Source organism: Rhamphochromis longiceps, linkage group LG23 (genome assembly GCF_057381845.1).
Source record: "Rhamphochromis longiceps isolate RC_006_pf linkage group LG23, R_longiceps_female_GT1.1, whole genome shotgun sequence".
Taxonomy (NCBI): domain Eukaryota; kingdom Metazoa; phylum Chordata; class Actinopteri; order Cichliformes; family Cichlidae; genus Rhamphochromis; species Rhamphochromis longiceps.
The window spans coordinates 12,605,393-12,626,636 of NC_140578.1; the positions used below are offsets into that span (position 1 = coordinate 12,605,393).

Below are 21,244 nucleotides of genomic sequence, written 5' to 3' on the forward strand. Positions count from 1 at the left end.
TCCCATGTTTTCTGTGTGAAACACAAATCACTACAAGCTCACATCAAAATGACATTCAGTTCTCAGTTTTATTCCTGTCAGACATCGTTTTGCAGATTAAGGTTATTGCATAAATGTCATGTTTGGAAAGAGTTGAAGGCCGCCCTAATGAAACCGCTCTATCCTTTTGTTTTCTGTTGTCCTCGTCTTACAAGAGGAGGTGCTCTAGCTAGAAGCCGATCAGATTTTCTCTTTGATTTCTGGAAGAATCCGTTTTCATATGCGGCACAAACATCCCAGCTTGATGGCGGCGGAGTGTTAAAGAAGTCTCCCGTGATTACTTGTGGGGGATTGTTGCTTGAGCACCGGGAGAGCAGCGCCTCTCTCTCATGTCCTGGGAAAAAGGCAATCAGACACGATCGTACAGACTCCTTATGGTGTCTTTAGCTCCAGTAACCGCTCTGAAATGTCTTCGGCTTTGACTTCCACCTTGCATAATCATGCACAGTTAAGTGGAGTCACGAGAGATAATAAAAAAGGCCTCTGTTTTATGAAGCCTTGAAGGCTTGGCTTAGAAATCATTAGCATTCTTTGTGGACTTAGTCCTTTTTTTCACCACGTACAGTACTCTGCTGGGAGTCAGGTGCTTTTCACTACAGTCCAGGCTTCAGGCAGAGAGGGAGGATGGCTGAGCCCTTCATCTCCAGCTGTTTCCTATATAGTCTGTAACATAAGTGGAGGTTAATATTTCCCCCTAAATGACCTTTATTCAAGCGGATTACTTTCTGGAAACGCCATATTTCTACTAAAGCACTTTAGTCATAATGTGTTTTTGTTTTTTAGTTTTGGTTATTTCAGATTAGATTCCTGCCTCAATTGTGGAAAAAGTGTCCTGTCAGGCAAAAGTGGCAAACTTGTTTAATATTATATAAGAATAAATGCAATTTCAAATCTTTGCAAGGGATTATTAGGACTGGAATTAGAAGTGTGATCTAGGGGAGTAGCAGAAGGGTGACCTGGGGTGACACCAGCCCTCTGTTATCATTTCAGTGCAACGATGTCAAAATAATGGGATGAAGTATTTAAAAAAAAAAAAACAGAACAATTAAAAAAAAAAAAAAAACTACTGCGCCTCATTCAAGGCTGCAGTGTTGCACCCTGCGGCTCAGGAGAAAGTTTGTCGCCTACCAGTTGGAAGGTTGGTGGTTCGATCCACAGCTGAATTGGGCAAAGTACTGAACTGAAAGTGCATCTGTCGGAGTACGAGTGGATGTTGGATAAAGTGCTTCGGTACTGAAAGTACTGCTTGTATGACTCTGTGAATGAGGCTTCTAGCAGAAACGCATAAGTACCCGTCCATTGTGATGATGCACGATAAAATCGTATCCACAGGAAGGTAATACAAGATGAGTTAGTGGGACTTCAACTCACTAACTGGTTAGAATGGTCCGTAAATTCCAGAACATGCAGTGTAAAAGACAAGATGAACCAATGATTGTTTAGGGTGTGGCCTGTGAATGACATCACTTCTGATGCACTGTTTCAACCGAAACACTCAAGGCTGCAAAACGGTAATGTTTATGTCCATCTTTGGATACAGTCTTTAACCTGTTACTGGGGAATTACAGCTAAGTATAGCCATTTAGGTTTCAGCAAGAAGAAAAAAGGTTCCCGTGGTCATGTGAGAGCGTGCGCTGCGTTCCGCAAATCATCATGCTAAGCAGTTTAATGTTAATTCTATAATACCAAAACATAACGCAAGTTATGTCACAGGACTTTACACAGTAAGGTCAAGACATAATATTATGGGAAACCTAGCGAGTCGTGTGTAGAGGCAACACTGTAGTGAAGAAGAAGCCCCAGGTACCTGCACCGAGATGAAACTGAATCATTGAATGCAGTGGTGTCATATAAATGCACAGGGAGTGAAAAGATGGAAGCAAAGGAACTACAAAATTCATCAAAAAGGAAAGTTTGAAGCCTGATCTTAAGAGTGAAGAGGATGTCTGTCTCCTGAACTGGGAGCAGGTTCCTCAGGAGAGGGCTGAAGGTTTTGGCTGCTGTATTTAGATCATGTGGACTGAGGGATGCTGCTCGGGGTGAGCAGGCAGCCCATGTGACTGCATGTGGGTGGCAAAGGTTTTTATCATCTCCAACCCTCTTTTTTTTACTCATCACTGTAAATAAGCATTGTAAAATAAGAGGGCCGTTTCTGTGCCGTAGTCTTCCTGTCAGGAGCACTTTCCTGTTTTTCAACCCACAAAACCGCCAAATTGTACTCCTGGCATGTCACTTTTCATACAGGGTGGAGCAGTTTGAAATGCTTTGTGTGTGAATGACACATGACAAACTGGTGAAAAAACATCAAAGCAGTCAGACATGCCGAATACAAACACGTGAATTAGTCTCTTCAGCTGAACGGAGCGGATCGGTGCAGTCTAACGTACGTGTTCAAAGTGGCTGAAGTCATGTGGATCAGTGAACCAGAAAAAATTCCTGGAAAGGCAACACATGAAAGAGTGTTGGGGTGGGGAGTGACATTAAAAACTCCATACTGGTCATACAACTACGTTTTTGTGTCACATGAAAGAACAGAATGAAATGATCTGCAAAAAATTTATTGCCAAAGACAAAGTACCAAATGTTAAACTGAGAAATGAGGCTGGTTTTCGAAGAAGAAAAGCTCATTTGGAATTGGATGCCGTGCTGCATTCTTTTAACAAGGTTTGACTGTTAAAGAGACTACCTGGTTTCCTCAGTTCCCAAATATCTTCCTTTCATTCCTTGGTTTCAGAAAGCTTTAAATGTTTCTGATTCTCTCATTACAGTCCAAACTTTACACCTCATCCCAAAAAGACAAACTAAAATTTTAAATCTTAAAACATTTATGCAAGAGTAATGTTTGGATCCTCGGGTGTTTGTCTGGGCCTCGTTGCAGCCCCTTAGTTCACCCAGAAATTTAAATAAGCTGTTCTGACTTCTCTGCTTCTCTTTGAGAAACTGTCTTCTGATTATGAGGCTGGTCACCCTTTTAGAGGTTTCTGAGATTGAATTCATGCACGGCAAAGAGTAAAAAAAAAAAACTGGGATAAACTGAGTGTTTCGAGCAGTCTGCAGCTCACAGGGAATATTGTGCACACACTGACCTCATCATGAGAAACTTTGTCTAATATGAAGCTCCACCGGTGAAACAGGAGATACGTGACAGGAAGTGAGGAGAAGAATACATTCAAACTGCTGCAGATTAGAGCAACGTCTAAATGGCCTCAACAGTGTACAAGTGAACTTTGACCCTTAGATATTTCACTTGAACATCATCAGGCTCCTCAGCAGAGTGCTGACAATCAGATAGTGTCTTCACATTCGGTTCAGAGGCCTGCACTGTTTTTACTCTTCTTGTATTCTGTAGATCAAGAGGATCATGTGCCACCAACTCAGAAACCTTCTCTGGCTCAGCAGACAGCTAACAAGCATTCAGATCAAGGCACTGAGTGAACATCTCTGAACGCCTGCTGCTCAGCCGGGCTCATGGACATGAGTGTGTAACTAAAGCGAGTTCACATTAACTTCTGCTTTGTGTGAGCCTGCATCACATGACTCCGTTGTCATGACCAGTCAGCATCCAGCACTCAGTCCTGATGAGATGAACACAAAGCAGCGAAAAGCTCCTTCACTCTGACGCCGCGGTGACGCCGGTTAAACCTCCGTCAGACTCCCAGTTTACTCTCCTCTCTGTCGTTCATGTGATTTCTCTGTTCTCACTACGACATCTCACATCAGCCCACAAGACCAGAGCGTAGCCGCCCTCACCCCCCCCCCCCCCGGGACATCTTCTTTGTCAAGCTTTATCCTCACAGGCAGCCCCGAGTCCAGACCAGGTGACTCAGACCGCTCAATGGGAGACGCTGTCTTCAGACTTCTGAGAATTAACTCTTTAAGGTCATTTTTGGGGACTTATGAGAAATATATTTGTATCGCTGTTTGTGTTCAGTTCACTGAACAGATCATTTTTATAGGCTGGAGGTTTTAGTGGTGGGAGCTTCTAATTACTTAGGTCCTGTTAGTCTGGTTCACTAGCTTTTACTCATGGATGGCAGGATGTTAAAATCCTAATCTGCTCAGCTGTGTTGGGTCAAATGCAAATATATTAAGAGATTAAATTAAAGATACAGTCCCTGGTTTTGTTGAAGCGTTCTGCAAATCCTTGAATTTTAAAAAGCCTCAGTTGTTTTTAAAATTCAATTTTCTTTATTTAAATAAAGAGAAAAAATGTAGAAAAACAAGGTCACAAAACAAAGAGATGAAATTAAAAAAAAATAGTTTTTAAATCAGATCCTTCTGCCCAGTCCTGACCTTAGATGCTGTTTAGCACAATGAAAAAGAAAAAAAAAAAGCTTCAGATGCATCAAGTTTTATTGTGAATCTTTTTTCTCTCTTTTGTCTTTTTAAATTCTGCGTTTTCATTTAAATTGATTAAAGTTCCCATTTTTAAAATATAAAAACCCCTGACTTCTAACAAAAGGAATGTTAGTAACCTTTCGCGTCAGCAACCATTTTCAATGATATTTAATTAATCAGTTTTTCTTTCTCCACTTTCACAAACAGTTCAAATCATTTTCTCTCTTTTGTTAAAAGAATAATTTAAAAAAAGCCATTTTCTCTCATTTTTTAGTCATAAACATCCACCATAGAAGCCGCAGCACCACAATTTTTGAGATTTTTTTTTCTCTTGGGTGATGAGATGTAAATGACGTTAACAAAGAACATGACGTTTTTGAAACTAGAATTTTGGGTTTGTCCGAATCCTGTCCGTCTCTGACCTCGCTGACCCCTCCTCACCTTAAATCTATGGCTTTGAGGCTCCCTGCTGTGATGAGTTAGACCCAGTGCTTTCCACATGACAGCCCCCCCCCCCCATCCCAGAAGAAAAAAGAAAAACTGCAAATATTCTGATAATTTATCACACAAAAACAGCATTAACATTAAAACATCTATATGCACATTTCAAGTTCTGTTTAGAGCAGGGGCGGATGTGCTTTCGGGGCGGATGTGAAGCAGGGGGGTGGGAGCGGTTTGGTTGTAAGAAAAAAAGAAAAAAAAAACTGGAGTAAGAGCGACTGAATGGGAAAGCTTTCTGTTAAGAACCTCCACCCTCCTCAGCGCCTCTAGAGCCTGCGCCTCAGGAACATCTCCCTCCTTTCTGGGAGAGCACCCGAGAGGACACGAAACACCTCAGCCTCTCTAGCCTTCCATCACGTCTTTGTGCTCAAATAACATCGAAAAGAACGAGCCCCAGCAGATGTGAGACCATCACTCTTTACCTTTTGTCGGATTATCAGTTTGAATGAGTTCCGCTTTCTTTGGCTCAACATCAGCATCAACTGAGCACTGCCATCCTCCTCCTCATCATCATCCTGTTTGTCTTAGTCCTCGTCCTCGTTCTCTGTCTTCATTCATCAAGGTGAGGTTGACATTTTTCACCTGTTTCCTGACAAAATAAAAGCTTGAATTTAAAGCCTGGATGTGCCTCTGTTACACTACAGTGTTGGCCTTTGTTTCAGGGCTTTAAGCCTCATGCCCTAATCCTGCTCTATAAGTAGTGCTGTAGCTTTGTAAAAATCCCCTCAGTCATTCCACTGATTTCTAAATGATGTCTGCTCAATGGATGAAACGTGCTCTTTTATATTTCACAGCTTAGACATTACCTAATACTACAACTGAAAGAAACCACTAGTAACAAACATCCGAGTCAGAGAACCGTGCCGTTACGGCTTCCTGTCCTGCTGAATTTCTAATTGCTGTGAACGAGGGTGGAGAATTTAAGAAAGCAGTTTGTGTTTGCGTTTACATGCAGCCTGCAGGCAAGATGTCACACAGAAGTCTCTTTCTCCTCTCTGAGGCACATCACAAGCATGGGACAAGCAGAACAAATGTAATATGAGGCATAGGAAATGCATGCGAACAATAAGTGGTCCAAGTTTGAACTTTAACGCTGAAACAAATGACTGAACACGAAAAGGCTGAGCCACCTCTTTGATGGAAACATTAAAACTAAGAGGAAATCTGATGTGAGCATCATGAATATTATTTATTCATGTGTAGATGGGAGCATCCATGAGAAACTGGCATCTAGAATGTGTTCATTGACAGCTTTTCCCTTTTATGTCTGTATTAAGTGGGTGAGGGAAGTATATATAACAGCGACAGATGAAGACGGGTTAAAGAAATGTACAATAAATGGCAGTAATTCTGGTTCTACCCGGAAGAAAGAATTTTCCTGGCTGGATTTCTTTCTTCTTTTTAAAAAACAAAACAAAACATTATTATTCCACAAAGAAAATTCCTATAAATGTTAGGTCTGAATCCGGACACTGCTGGAGACAATGTAAACATGTGATGGAGGTCAGCTGACTGATAGGTTTGTAGCTTGAACCCATCCGCTGGAACGTTGAAGACAATATAATTACACTGCAAAGCAAGACACAAGTAGGCAAGCTTCTTCATGTTTCTCGTGCACGGGAGAGAACCGGACAGGCACCGTTCCTTCGCTTGACCCCAGTTGCTCTCGTCCGTCCTCCCGTAACACTGTCCTTTTATTGAGGTTACATGAATATGCATAGGTTCATTAACATACGACGTCTACATACAAACAAAGAGTACCTTGCCTGTGTGTGTGTGTGTGTGTGTGTGTGTGTGTGTGTTGCTGATCAAAGGGTCAAACATCCTTGGTCAGGAAGAGGGTAGACTAGACCCCCCCGGTGAGGAAGTCCAGCAGTTCATCTAAACAGAAAAGCACTTAGACTAGAACAGACGTAGCTACGTTAATCCTACCATAAAACAATTAAGACAAGATGCGACCTCTTCCCGTGCTCCCAGGATGTAGGTGTGCATTCTAGTGTGGAATACACACCAAGCCTCTGTAGCCTGTTAAAGATCACACAACTTATCACTACACAATTGATTATACACCTCTAAGCATATATGGTTAAATATTTCTAAGCATAAATGACAATCAACAATACAAACTCTAACACTGACCACCATCACATGTTTTGGAATTTTCCAGCAATCTTATTGGTTAGAGCTGGTAACATAGTTTCAAGTCATACCAGGGTTTGATACTCACTGTAGTTTTGATTCATATTTTAGTAATCTATCAACTGATTTAAACAGTCAACCCAAATATCTTGAATGGCCAAATGACTGATTAAAAATTCCACTCTCGCCCCTGTGGGCAGTCATTACCCTTCAAGCTCGGGTCCTCTACCAGAGGCCATGAGGGTCCTGCACAGTATCTTAGCTGTTCCTAGGAACAGGAGTGCAGTCCCGGGATCTGCTGGAGCCACTCTGCTAGCTTGGGAGTCACTGTACCAACTGCTCCGATTAACACTGGGACCACTGTTACCTTCACCCTCCACTTCTTCTCGAGCTCTTCTCTGAGCCCTTGGTACATCTCAAGTTTCTTGTGTTCCTTCTTCATGATGTTGCTGTTATTCACTATCGCTACGGCCATCTTCCTCTGCTTGTCCACAGGATCTTAGCTCTGTCATTCTCGACCACCATAGGGGGTGTCTCCCATTTGACCTCAGGATTTCCAGGCCATTTTCAGCACAAATGTATCTGTATACTATATCGGCCACTTGGTTATGGCGTTTCATGTATGCCCTGCCTGCTAGCATCTTGCACCCTACTGTTATATGCTGGATTGTCTCAGGGGCATCTTTACACAGCCTTGCACTTGGGGTCCTGCCTGTTGTGGCAGACCCCACTCTCTATGGATCTTGCGCTCAGAGCTTGTTCCTGTGCTGCCATGATTAGTGCCTCTCTGCTTTCTTTCAGTCCAGCTTTGTCCAGCCACTGGTAGGATTTCTGGATGTCAGCCACTTCCCTTATCTGCTGGTGGTACATAACATGCAAGGGCCTGTCTTTCCTCTTCCTCCTCTTTCTTGGGTTTCTGCTGCCTGAGGTATTCACTGAGCAGGCGGTCGGTTGGGGCCATCTTCCTAATGTATTTGTGAATGTTTGTTTTCTCAACCTGGACCATGGTTCTGACACTCACCAGTCCTTGGTCTCCTTTATTTGGCTTAGCATACAGTCTCAGGGTGCTGGACCTGACCATGCATGGTCAGGAGCTTCCTCGTCTTGATATCAGTGGCTTCTGTCTTCTCCTTTGGCCAGCTTATTATCCCAGCAGTGTACCTGGTCACTGCCAGGGCATAGGTGCCAATTGTCTGTATCTTTCCCATTCACTTCAGGTCTTGCCTGACCCTCTGTAGGTACAGTGGGGCAAAAAAGTATTTAGTCAGCCACCGATTGTGCAAGTTCCCCCACTTAAAATGATGACAGAGGTCAGTAATTTGCACCAGAGGTACACTTCAACTGTGAGAGACAGAATGTGAAAAAAAAAATCCATGAATCCACATGGTAGGATTTGTAAAGAATTTATTCGTAAATTAGGGTGGAAAATAAGTATTTGGTCACCTCAAACAAGGAAAATCTCTGGCTCTCACAGACCTGTAACGTCTTCTGTAAGAAGCTTTTCTGTCCCCCACTCGTTACCTGTATGAATGGCACCTGTTTGAACTCATCATCTGTATAAAAGACACCTGTCCACAGCCTCAAACAGTCAGACTCCAAACTCCGCCATGGCCAAGACCAAAGAGCTTTCGAAGGACACCAGGAAAAGTATTGTAGACCTGCACCAGACTGGGAAGAGTGAATCTACAATAGGCAAGCAGCTTGGTGTGAAAAAATCAACTGTGGGAGCAATCATCAGAAAATGGAAGACATACAAGACCACTGATAATCTCCCTCGATCTGGGGCTCCACGCAAGATCTCATCCCGTGGGGTCAAAATGATCATGAGAACGGTGAGCAAAGATCCCAGAACCACACGGGGGGACCTGGTGAATGACCTGCAGAGAGCTGGGACCAAAGTAACAAAGGTCACCATCAGTAACACACTACAACGGCAGGGAATCAAATCCCGCAGTGCCAGACGCTGCTGAAGCCAGTGCATGTCCAGGCCCGTCTGAAGTTTGCCAGAGAGCACATGGATGATACAGCAGAGGATTGGGAGAATGTCATGTGGTCAGATGAAACCAAAGTAGAACTTTTTGGTATAAACTCAACTCGTCGTGTTTGGAGGAAGAAGAATACTGAGTTGCATCCCAAGAACACCATACCTACTGTGAAGCATGGGGGTGGAAACATCATGCTATGGGGCTGTTTTTCTGCCAAGGGGACAGGACGACTGATCCGTGTTAAGGACAGAATGAATGGGGCCATGTATCGTGAGATTTTGAGCCAAAACCTCCTTCCATCAGTGAGAACTTTGAAGATGAAACGAGGCTGGGTCTTCCAACATGACAATGATCCAAAACACACCGCCCGGGCAACAAAGGAGTGGCTCCGTAAGAAGCATTTGAAAGTCCTGGAGTGGCCTAGCCAGTCTCCAGACCTCAACCCCATAGAAAATCTGTGGCGGGAGTTGAAAGTCCGTGTTGCTCGGCGACAGCCCCAAAACATCACTGCTCTCGAGAAGATCTGCATGGAGGAATGGGCCAAAATACCAGCTACTGTGTGTGCAAACCTGGTAAAGACCTATAGTAAACGTTTGACCTCTGTTATTGCCAACAAAGGTTATGTTACAAAGTATTGAGTTGTATTTTTGTTATTGACCAAATACTTATTTTCCACCCTGATTTACGAATAAATTCTTTACAAATCCTACCATGTGGATTCATGGATTTTTTTTTTTTTCACATTCTGTCTCTCACAGTTGAAGTGTACCTCTGGTGCAAATTACTGACCTCTGTCATCATTTTAAGTGGGAGAACTTGCACAATCGGTGGCTGACTAAATACTTTTTTGCCCCACTGTATTTAGTGGTTGTGGCTTTCCTAATGGCCTCTTCATGGCTCCCGTTTGCCTGTGGGGTTCCTAGGTACTTGTACCTGTCCTCAACTTTTGCCTTCTGGTAGTCCAATCCCCTCTGTTCTGACTACCTTCCCTCTCTTTGTTACCGTCCGACTATACTTCTCTAGTCCAAATTTAGAATGAGGAAAATTGTTACAGGAATGATCACAATCAAAAATAATAAAAATGTCGCAGAGATGCACAGACTCCTTTGGCTTTTCCCCCTAAAAAACAAACAAACAAACAACTTAAATGAATATTTAGTTCTGTTATAGAAATATTTGTTGATTCTATGATGCAACTGGTCAATGCAGATCAGTATGAAATAGTGTTTGGGTGGCAGGACTGTGGTGTAGTCTTTCCTTGAAAGTGGTGTTATAGCAGGAAAAGTCACATGTGACTTCCTGTAGACTTTGATGTGAGAAATAATCTCCTTAAACTCATGAAGCCTTTGTACGGATGAAGACCGTGTCTGCTGTGTTGTTCTATCATGAAAACCACTGAATGTCCATCATAGAGAATATCAGAGGATATTCTCTGCTGGTCCCTTTCACTCACAGAGGAAACTCAGCAATGGAAATGTAACCGTCTGGGTATGCAAAGCTGCGATGTAATACTTCGTCACATGAATGCAAAGTATAATTTAGAGATTTAACCACAATCACTGCTGGGATTTTATAGCTGCTGTTCAACAACAAAAGCATGGATCACATCACCACTTCTTCATTAAATCAGTGATGACACCAGTGTATTCTCTCTTCACTCTTTAAAACCTTTAAGCACTTTTAGCTCATTGTTTCCTTCAGAAAGTGCATTCTGGGTAAAAATTCAAAGGAGCATATCAACACGTGGGATCGGTGGCTGCTCAGCACGAGTTATTGTGCTGCTTTAATATTGCTTTAAAATTGAGGAGCAATGTTGGTGTTCATGGCCTTCATTATGTTTGGACACATCCCAATTTTAGGCCCTAAAAACATTTGTCAAAGTCCTTGAAGGGCCTGGATCACCACTTATTGTTTCACTGCACTATTTCTAATGTCCAGGAGGGGGCGACTCCTCTGGTTGCAAGAAGAATTTGTCGCCAGTATGCACCCCTCATATCCCCAGAGCACAGTAAACTCCTTCTTGCTGCGTTTATGGTCTCAGTCACAGGTTCCAAACCTTACTGAATAAAACATGGTGTTGATTTTGTGAAATTATGGCCCCATTAGAGCTAAAAATGCACATAAAGCAGGGGATACCTTAGGATTGGCCTAACTTAAGACTGACACTGCATTTTTTACAGTTTCACTGTTGGACAGACTCCATGGTTTTGACACCTGGTTTTAAAAAGCTAAGAAGGCAACAGTGAAAACTCTCTGCTCCAAAAACATCAATGCTGTATCATTATATGTCAATAAAAAAAAGAAGTGCTGTGAGACACCATGAGGAGTTGCTCTTTTATATACACAGTCTGTGAGTGAACAGCAATCGGTGACTTTTTTGTGTAAGTCACAGCATCTTAAAGAAGGATAAAGCCACTGTTTTCCCCCTGCAGCAGTCTCACCATGTATCTGGAGAACAAAACCAGCCTGGAGATTGAAATGTCTCAGACGGCATCCCAAGGCCACCAGAGCAGGAGCAGCCTCAGGTCACCGAAGGCGGTGGCAGGGAACTTCGGGGAACTATGTCTGCTGGAGGGCATCTCGGAGAGGCTAGACACCCAGAAGCTGCAGCAGTCTGCAGGACAATGCGTCATCCACACTGAGGGCTTCGTCCCCATTCGACAAGAGGACGGGTAACTACTGTGTTCTCATGATCATTCATGAATTACATCCACCATTGGAGGGGAAAGATACTGTAGGGCAGGGATGGGCAACTCCAGGTATCAAGGGTCGGTGTCTTGCAGGTTTTTAGAGCGCACCCTGGGTCAACACACCTGAATCAAATGATCAGTTCATTATCAGGCAGCTGGAGAACTTCAAGACATGTTGAGGAGGTAATTTAGCCATTTAAATCAGCTGTGTTGGATCAGGGACACATCTAAAACCTGCAGGTTAAGACTGTTTGTTGTGTTTTTAAGCAGAAGCCCTCATTCTCTCTTACTGGATTATCTGAAATAAACACATAACAAGAATTTAAACCACACATGCAGAAACATATTACACATGCTCTGCTGGCCAAATCCTCTCATGGATGCATGAATATACATGTATAAGGCCTGATTTTCGTGTGTGTGTCGGTGGGTAGCTAAAATAGCCGGGGTGGGGTGGGGTTAATCTCAAACCTGTGGCTGTGGTGGTATTGGGATTAAAGTGAGGTATTTTTCTGCTTCATTAACCAAATTAAAGTTGTAAATGATAAAAAGTGGAACACAGGGCAGGCATGGTAACAGAAACCTAAAGACCAGAACATACAAATACTACACAAAGCAAAAGAACCAAAGCCAGAAATATAAACTACACTTTAGAATATTAAATAAACCAGAATCCAAAGAGTCAAAAAGTCCAAAACCACAACAACAATGGGTCAAAGACTCAGGACCATGACAGTAGGTGCTCAATAAAATAAGTGGTGCTCTCCAGCAGAGGGCAGCTTTCTCTCTGAGCTTTTTGAGGTTTGAACATCTGTCATGTGACAGATTGGGCCACATGACTTAATGGTTACGAAGCTAACTATAGTTAGCTATAGTTTTAGTATTAACAGTTATACAGACATAAGAAGACGATGGTGAGCTGAGCTATTTTTTATTAAATAAAGGACTAATAATAAAAAAAAACTAGACAGACTTTTTTTCCCACTACACATACACAAGGTTGTAGGACAACACCCAAGTAGAAACAATGAAGGAATTAGAGGAAATACAAAGATTTCCTGGAGGCAGGAAAATCAACTGACAAAATAAAACAGGAAAAAACAAAAGGGAGACTAAAACAAGGAAATATGACAGACCGTGGGAACATAAAGGGATGCTCATTTAGAGGACAAGTGTTCTGAATTCTTGACCTGAAAAATGTGCGCAGTGAAAAAAAAGAAAATGTGAAGAGGAACTGTTAACCTGCAAGCTTACTGATGTTTCACATCATAGATAATCCCCTATTTTGAAACATCGTATGACCAAAATTTACAGAAAATATTTAACTCAAGAGGAAAGTGTTTACAGAGGTCAGAGGTCAAAAATTTATTTTCCCATAAACTTCTACAGGATCAAAATCTGCTCTCACCCCCTAGTGACCTTCTGATAGAATACAGGTTTAAGCCACTTCCAAAGAGAAGGTAAAACAATAGTTTAGACAAAGTTGAAAAAACAGACACTGTTTTTGCAGGAAATTCAAATGGTAGAAGTTTCTCAAGTGAAAATTAAGTCTAGTATCATCAGTGAGTTGGTCACGATGGCTGTTGGTTGTAGGTGTTCCAAACAGACCAACTATTTTTTGCTTAATATCCTTTAAATACTCCGCAGTGAAGGGAAATGTTTCTGCTAAGTCACATCTACTAGACAGGATCAGAGTGGAAATATGGAAAAAAGGGAGGTGAAAACATTTGTAGACATGCAGTAAATCTCTTTATGGGTGTATAAAAGTATCAGAGGGATTAATGGGGCGGACTTGCCAGATGTAATCTTGTCCTTTATCCACTAAACTTGCCACATTCATTACTTCAAAACACCTTCACAAAACTGTCTGTGAGGAGTTCAATGATGCCCACTAACTCAATAACAACAAATACAGGAGGTATATTTTATAACTGGAGAATTCTCTCTCAGTACAATAGAAATTTAATAGAAATGTCACAAAAAAGACGCCCGACTTCTTGAGCCTTATAATAATACAGTAATCAATGCCCATTACATTGTAAAAAAAATATTGTTATATAAAAGAAAAGAACTTGATTCTGTCACAGACTGGTTTAATCACCTAAAACTTTTGGCAAGCAAAGGTTAAAATACCTGAAGATTATAGGATTAGCTGTGGGGGACTTTACATTTTCAAAGGTTTACGTCAGTTTGGACACATTATAACAGCCGTCACCTCATAGGTTCCCTGAAACAGTGGATTACAGGTTTTTTTTTTTAAACTTGACCACTGATGCTGCACTTTCAGCATGTGATAATATGATAGATGAAAACAAATATAGTGTGTATGCGTGGCTGTTGATTGTAAGAGGTTACTGGATGCAGCAGCAGGGTGATAAAGCCTTTCAATGGATCATATTTCAGAAACGCTTTGTTTGGTTACTTTCTAACCCCTTTTTTAAAAACTAATTGTATTCTGTTGCATTTGTAGTTTCAGGAAAAATTTCAGTGCTGTCAACATCCTCAGAGGAAAAACTAACTCAGCCAACCTCACAGAGAGGTCGCCTCTGCTGCGATTCTCTCAAGATGACAGGTGAGTCTTTCCTCAGGCTTTTCATGGGCATATTGCTCTAAACCCTAAGATGCTCAAAATGAAACAAAAATAATAATTACACGTGGGATTAGGTAAAAAAGATAAATAATCAGTTTATTTAGTTGATTCTTATAAAACCTCCACCGTATTTAGCTACTTAGCAATTGTTAGCAAGCAGTTCTTAGCTGTTACAGTGCATGAGTCATAAACTGGATATAAGTTTATAACAAAACAAGGTCATCCTGATTGTGGAGTCTCGCTGTGTGAGTCTTAGCTGCTGTCAGGCTTTTATTTTAAGCCAGAAGTGATGATATTTGGACAAACAGGCACAGTTCAGTTCAGCTGTCATGTAGAATGAAACTATTTTTAAAGGAATTTTAAGATGGGAGTGTGCGGGCACTGGCTCAGCTTTGGAGCCAGCCTCTAGTGGACAGAACTGGAACTGCAGGTTGTTGGGCTTCATTGACTTTTTAGGTTGATGCTTCATAGTTTATGTACACACACACACACACACACACACACACACACACACACACACACACACACACACACACACACACACACACACACACACACACACGCAGACGCATACAAACATGCAGTGTGAAGCCAGCATTTTCATTTGAGCTTAACAAAAGTGCAAATTTACTCTGCTAGTTTTGAGCTTGGGTTATCAGTCAGCATCAGAGTGAAGACAATATGATCAGAGTTACTTATGCAGTATTTCTAAGGAGGCTTCTCAGACAACATACAACCAGCCAGCAACTTAATGTATTAGAAATTTCAAGTTTTATGCTACATTGACATGCTCAGTATTTTTAATACTGCAAAAGTTAATATATATTTTTAATACTGAGCAGCTAATTGAGATATTAGAACCTCACTTATAATAATTTTGTTCCATCTACTACTGACCTGTACAACGGTCATATCAGAATCTATCATTTGTGACACTGCTTTCTACAAACAGTTACACAGATGTGGACATGCAGCCCATTTTGTGACAGATGATGTCAGCCAGGAGTCACGATTAACTTTTGCAGATGATATTGTGATCTGTTGTGAGAAAAGGAAGCAGCTGGAAGAGAGGTGGATACTTTGGTGAGAAGAGGATTAAAGTCAGTAGAAGCAAGACAGAATATATGTGTGTGAATGCGAGGGAGACAGGTGTAACAGGAGGGAGGAAGAGAGGAAGACCACAGGGAAGATTAATGGATGTAGTGATGGAGGACATGCAGTGGAGGATGCTGGAATACGGTGAGGTGGAGGCAGATGATCTGCTGTAGCTTCAAGAAAAATAAGCTTTAGTAATCAAAAAACACACTTAAATGACTAATAAGTTTAAAAAAAATTTATAAACATGTTTTTTGTAATGTCTTATTATATGTTATCTGGAAATTGTCATTGTTAAACTCCAAGGTTTTTACAGAAGCAGTTTTATAATCGGGAATATTTTTCCTTAAAAGGGGACTGTGTGTGTGTGTGTGTGTGTGTGTGTGTGAGTGAATGTGCATTCATAGCATTGTGGGGACCAAAAATTGGAAGTTTACTATACTTGTGGTGGTAGGACTCATCTCCGGGAATGACGAGAGGGCCTATCGAAGCGAGGTGGACGGATTAGCAAAGTGGTGTGTGGCAAACCACCTCTCCATGAATATCAGCAAAACAAAGGAGATGGTGATTGATTTTAGGAGACAGAGAGGCGAGAAAACTCACACCCCAATTCAGATCAATGGAAACCCTGTGGAGAAAGTCTCTAATTTTAAATACCTCGGTGTTTATATCAACGAGGACCTTAATTGGAACACACATACGGACTTCCTCATCAACAAAGGCAGACAGCGCCTCTATCATCTGAGGCGTTTAAAGAGGTTTAAGATCTCCAAGAACATCCAGAGGAGATTCTACACCGGGGTCATTGAGAGCATCCTGTGTAATAACATCACGGTGTGGTACGGGAACTGCACAGTACAGCAACAGAAAGCCCTGCAGAGGGTCGTGCGCACAGCTGAACGCACTATGGGAACATCTTTACCAACACTGCAGGACATCTACGCTGAAAGGTGCAGATCCCGGGCCATCAGGATCACTAACGACTCCAGCCATCCCGCTTACAAACTGTTCAGGCCACTGAGGTCAGGGAAACGCCTCTGTAGCCTGAAAACAAGAACTGAAAGGTTCAGGAGGAGTTTTTACCCACAAACAGTGAGACTCCTCAATCAAAACACAAATCGGACAACATGATGGACAATTCCATACATAGTATATAATTTTCCTTTGAGTTTTATCCTTATTTTTATTTGTATTTTATCATATACATCTGTATTTATGTAAATACGTACACTTTAGCTCTTAACTATTACAGCGTAATATTTTGCACGATATTATACATTTTTATACTTTTATATAGATATTTTTTATTATAAGTTTAGTAAGATGCACAGTCGGGGGGGGGGAGTACTTTTTAGCCGGAAAAAACATTTCACTGTGTGTTGTACTAGTTATAACTACATGTGACAAATAAATAAAGAATTGAATTGAAGAATTGAATACTTGTGGGGACCATTAGTGGTTGTATTAAATGAAATGACTCATCCTACAAGTGTGTTGTACTGCCCTTCTTACAGGGTTGTACAACAGACTTATGGGATGATGGGAGAAACATTTTTTAATTTTAGACCTCTGCGATCTGCAGCTGCTGAGTGTTGTGTTTATTTTTTTATATTGAGGTGTAGTGATTGATGAGGGGCTGAGACTGTGATTATTCATTTTCCAGCATAACCTACATGACCCTACATGACCCCAGCTTTGTTGGAGGGGAGGAGCCCTGGAACAACGGCTCCCTGGACGTGGAGAGGCGGTACCGGCTGGGCAGCGAGGTCACCAGCCTGTCGCTATCGCACTCCAGCTCCTCGGAGAAGTACGACCCTCTGGACAACCTCAACCTCAGCTTCAGGTTCACAAGCAATGTGAAGTGAGTCCCAACTTCTTTTCTCCATTTGATCCCTCAGTGTGATGCCATTATTCCTCAGAGAAACAGATAAAAGTGCTTAAGGAAAAGTAGGGCCAGTGGAAAAAGATAATTATTATCATGTTACAGATTAATCTTGAAACCGTTTTATGGGGCCTGAGCCTCTTGGTTTAAAACCAATAGTATCACACCAAGCTCATTCAATTTAACTCACTACCCACTTTTTGGTCTTTCCAGATGCTGCTTCAAAGTCTCCAAAACTGCCACCATCTTTGCATTTGTTGTTCTCTGCAGTGTAAGTATATATGTCCCCGTAGAACAGACACCACCGCATAATAAAATGGAAAGTATAACATGGTAAAAACCTAATTACTACAAAAAAAGCTGTTTGGTATTACTGAAATCACTGAAAGTTAATGATAGCTAGGTCAGCTGCTTTCCTCTGTTTTTTAATACTAACCTTAGCTAATCACCTCTTGGTCTGTTTACTCTTCACTGGATTAAATCAAATAAAACACCACATTTTAGACCATTTTCATAAAAACTGCATTCACTGAATCTGTGTAGTGCATCTTTGTGGTGGTAGGGTGTGGTTTGTGGCTCAGCTATAGGAGGGAGAGGTGTGGCAGGATGACTGGCTGGTAGTGGATGCAGGGGGGAAGCGGAGCTGTCTGCAGAGACAGTGCAGCTCCAGCCATGCAGAGCATCAGAGCGGTTTTCAGTTGTAAACACTGTAAATAAAGCACAGTGTGTCGTCACTAAAATTACCTGCTATGATCCTGTTTAAAATATGTTCTTTATAAAATATATCGATGACTTTATTCTGGTTCCAGCTGTTCTTCAGCATGTATCCTGATCGAGACAACCCCTGGAGGATGCTGGCAGTCTCTCCCACAGAGAGTTTCTGTATCCTTTCCAGTGACTTACCGTAGACATGCCCTACTAGTTCTGAGATCACAGCAAAGAGGAGAGGGCTGGAAAATGAAGCAGGGTTGTTTTACATCGAGTATGAGCCATGCTAACACACTCTAGGTGTGGATTTAATGCCCCCGTTCATTTCAAATGCCCAACCATTCAATGTGTCTGGATTTTTCTCTTGACCGCCCACGTCTCACAGCAATGAATGTGACTGATTTTCGGGACAATGCTTTACTGAAGCTACAGGTGGCCGGGCCTTTTGCAGGGGGGATGATAGATTTGACCACTCAGGAGTACATCCTCATTCAGGTAGAGCAGACCGAGCAGCCAGGACAGCGGCGGAGGAGGACTCAGCAGGTGAGAGCAGCCTCGAGCTCCAACTTCCTCGCAGTATTATTACACTAATGAGATTCTGCCTCATTTATATTGTGCTGTTTGTAAACAGGTGACTCATAATTGGACCATCCCTCTACATGCAGAAAGAAGCGACCAGATAGTGGAAACAAAAACCTTTGAGATGCTCAACAGGTACTCAGAATACTGTGACAGTGTATTGATATGACCGCCTCGGTTTTAATGGTCACATGGGCCTAAAAGTAGTTCTGGTTATCACTGGGGTTGTTTATGTGATATACAAAAACAACAAAACCAATAATAATTTTAAAGCTAACCTTTCTGACTTTCAAAGCAGTGTAGTTTGCACGCTTTCTACCACCTTTACTGTCATATTTCTGACTCTTTGTGTGTGCATTTATCATTTAGAGTGTGTAACATTTATCCCAGTTAGAAGCCACTGGTGTCAGAGACATGCACAATATATCCAGCGAGCAAGTCTGCTGGTTCAAGAGAGCAACTCTTTACTCTCTGTTCTGGTTTTTTTTAAAGTCACTTTCTTTGACCTTTTTTTTTTTTTTTTGCTTGATAAGCCTGGACATGTTTTCGACTTGATCTACGTTCCTTTGGTCAGGAGCTCTGCAGATACAAATGGCTGAGATGAGTTTCTGGGAGAGTTTGAAGTAGAACTGCTGCTCCTTCACTTTAAAAGGAGCCAGCTTGAGCATCTGATTAGATCCCTCCTGGGTGTCTGAGCTCTGAGGCTTCTGGGGCTCAAACACTGAACAAATCTCTGTAGGATGGCCTTCTTTCATCTTATCAATATCACTGAAATTACAAACATCCTGTCTCAGAGGGATGCTGAAAAAGTATTTCGCGCATTTGTTACCTCTATGCTGGACTGATGTAATTCTTTATTATCAGCTTTAAGAAGCTCCTTGTGGTTCCTACAGTTTCTAAAAATAGAAATGGAGGCAGAGCCTAGAGGTTTCAGGCCCTTCTTTGGAACCCAGCTTGGATTCAGGAGACAGACATCCTCTCTTCTTTAAGATTAGGCTTAAAACTTTCCTTTTTGATAAAGGTCATATATTTATGGCTGAACCATCCCTTAGTTTTGCTGCAATAGGCTCAGGCTGGTGGGAGACTTCCCATGATGCACTGAGACCTTTTTCACTGCTGCGCCTTGTCGTCATTAACTTCTCTCTTCTGCAGCTCGAGTTTTGTGCTGTTTGTGGTCCCTCTTTTCCTCTTCTATTCCCCCTCACTCCCCCCAGTTATGGCAGATGGCTGCACCTCTCTGGGCCTGGTTCTGCTGGAGGTCTCTTCCTGTTGAAAGGGAATTCTGCATAGCGTGTTGTCCTTTTGTCTCTTTATAAAGACTTTACTGAATGTGATGTACTATAATGATTGGTGTTGTGAATTAGTCCCACAGAAATAAATGTAAATGAAAAACAATTAATTGAATAAAATGTGTTTGATAGGTGGCATTGATTTTGAAAGCGCTATGATACCCACCGAAAAGGAGCAAATTAAACAATATAACTTGACTTAAGGTGTTTCTGGTGTTTTGTCTTTGCTGATAGATTTCTGACAGACGGTCGTAATTCCAGCAAAAGCAATGAAAGATGATCATTCCCACCATTCTTGTTGCCATTTAATTTCTTGCACAGTGATCCCATCGCCATCACAATTCAGGCGTTCCTGCAGGATAACGAGGTGGTGCCGCTATCCATGACCCACCAGCCGCTTTACGTCAGCGTGGAGACACAGGTGGCCATCGCTGGAATCATCCTAGCTGGGGTCTATGTTCTCATCATCTTTGAGGTAAATAGCCTGTGGTGCTCACGCTCTTCTACGGATGATGAACGAGCTTGTTTTCGGTGTCTGTGGAAGAGTTTGAAATGTGAAACGCACAGTTCAGCGCGGCCCGCGAACAACAACGACACACTCACACAAGAACACTGGACCGCATGTGTGATATTATGCTACGAGCACAAAGTAAACAGAAGTATGCTCATTGAGTCAGAATGAGGACCGGGAAACTGAATCTCCAGAGCTGCGTTTAGTTCAGACATCATTTTTTAATCCGAGAATTAAAAACATTTCACTGTCAGAGAAAAAGAAAACAGGTGGGATTTATAAAATTGATTATGGCTGAATTCCATTCAGCTGCTCCACTTTCAGGCTCCTGGTATTGTTCATGCTGGCTCACTGTCACACTCCTATGGCCTGCAGGGACACTTGAAATAGAGCAGAGCAATCGTTAACGGTATAAGCAGCACCTGTGCTTTTCCTACTCTGCCAAGTCATGGGAAAAAAAAGAGCCTCACCGGTATCTCATTGCCACACAGGTGTTTTTATTTCGCCTGATTAGACTTCTTCTGCCAGTGAGCATGTGCAGTATGTGCCTCAGTGGCAGCGCCGCCCCACTTGTGTTAACTTTATTAGATTCGATGCACCTGTCAGAGCGGGACAATTGACTAAACTTTGCCCTCCTCAGTTAATGGTGCTGAAGTGTGTCTATGATTGCACATAGTACTGGACTGGGATTTGGCAACACTGAATGATGACTGTTCCCAACACAATTAAATCAGACAGATGACAGCAGCCAAACAGAAATGGGGAGCTATGTTATTAGTTTTTAAAAAAAGCTACTTCTGTGTCATTACTATAAAATGACTGTGTTCCTCATATTATATGTTGTATTTTCCAATAAGAATTCACTTAACTAAAAGATGAACTCTGTTCACATGGGTCT

The 21,244-nt window shown here is 42.0% G+C and overlaps 1 protein-coding gene across 2 annotated transcripts in view; it reads left to right on the forward strand.

Annotated features, from left to right (window-relative positions):
- Window positions 1–5,065: 5,065 nt before the first annotated feature.
- Window positions 5,066–21,244, forward strand: part of oca2 (oculocutaneous albinism II) — an 81,104-nt gene continuing 64,925 nt past the window's right edge. The window contains exons 1-9 of one of the 2 annotated variants that reach the window (XM_085398419.1): window positions 5,066–5,440; window positions 11,438–11,674; window positions 14,163–14,264; window positions 17,041–17,238; window positions 17,473–17,530; window positions 18,069–18,141; window positions 18,353–18,510; window positions 18,599–18,681; window positions 20,157–20,310. In XM_085398419.1, coding sequence (XP_085254545.1) covers window positions 11,445–11,674; window positions 14,163–14,264; window positions 17,041–17,238; window positions 17,473–17,530; window positions 18,069–18,141; window positions 18,353–18,510; window positions 18,599–18,681; window positions 20,157–20,310 — 1,056 coding nt within the window. In that variant the 5' untranslated portion in view covers window positions 5,066–5,440; window positions 11,438–11,444. Of the gene's footprint in view, window positions 5,441–11,434; window positions 11,675–14,162; window positions 14,265–17,040; window positions 17,239–17,472; window positions 17,531–18,068; window positions 18,142–18,352; window positions 18,511–18,598; window positions 18,682–20,156; window positions 20,311–21,244 lie in introns of both variants that reach the window. The other variant, XM_085398417.1, reaches the window with a different exon arrangement.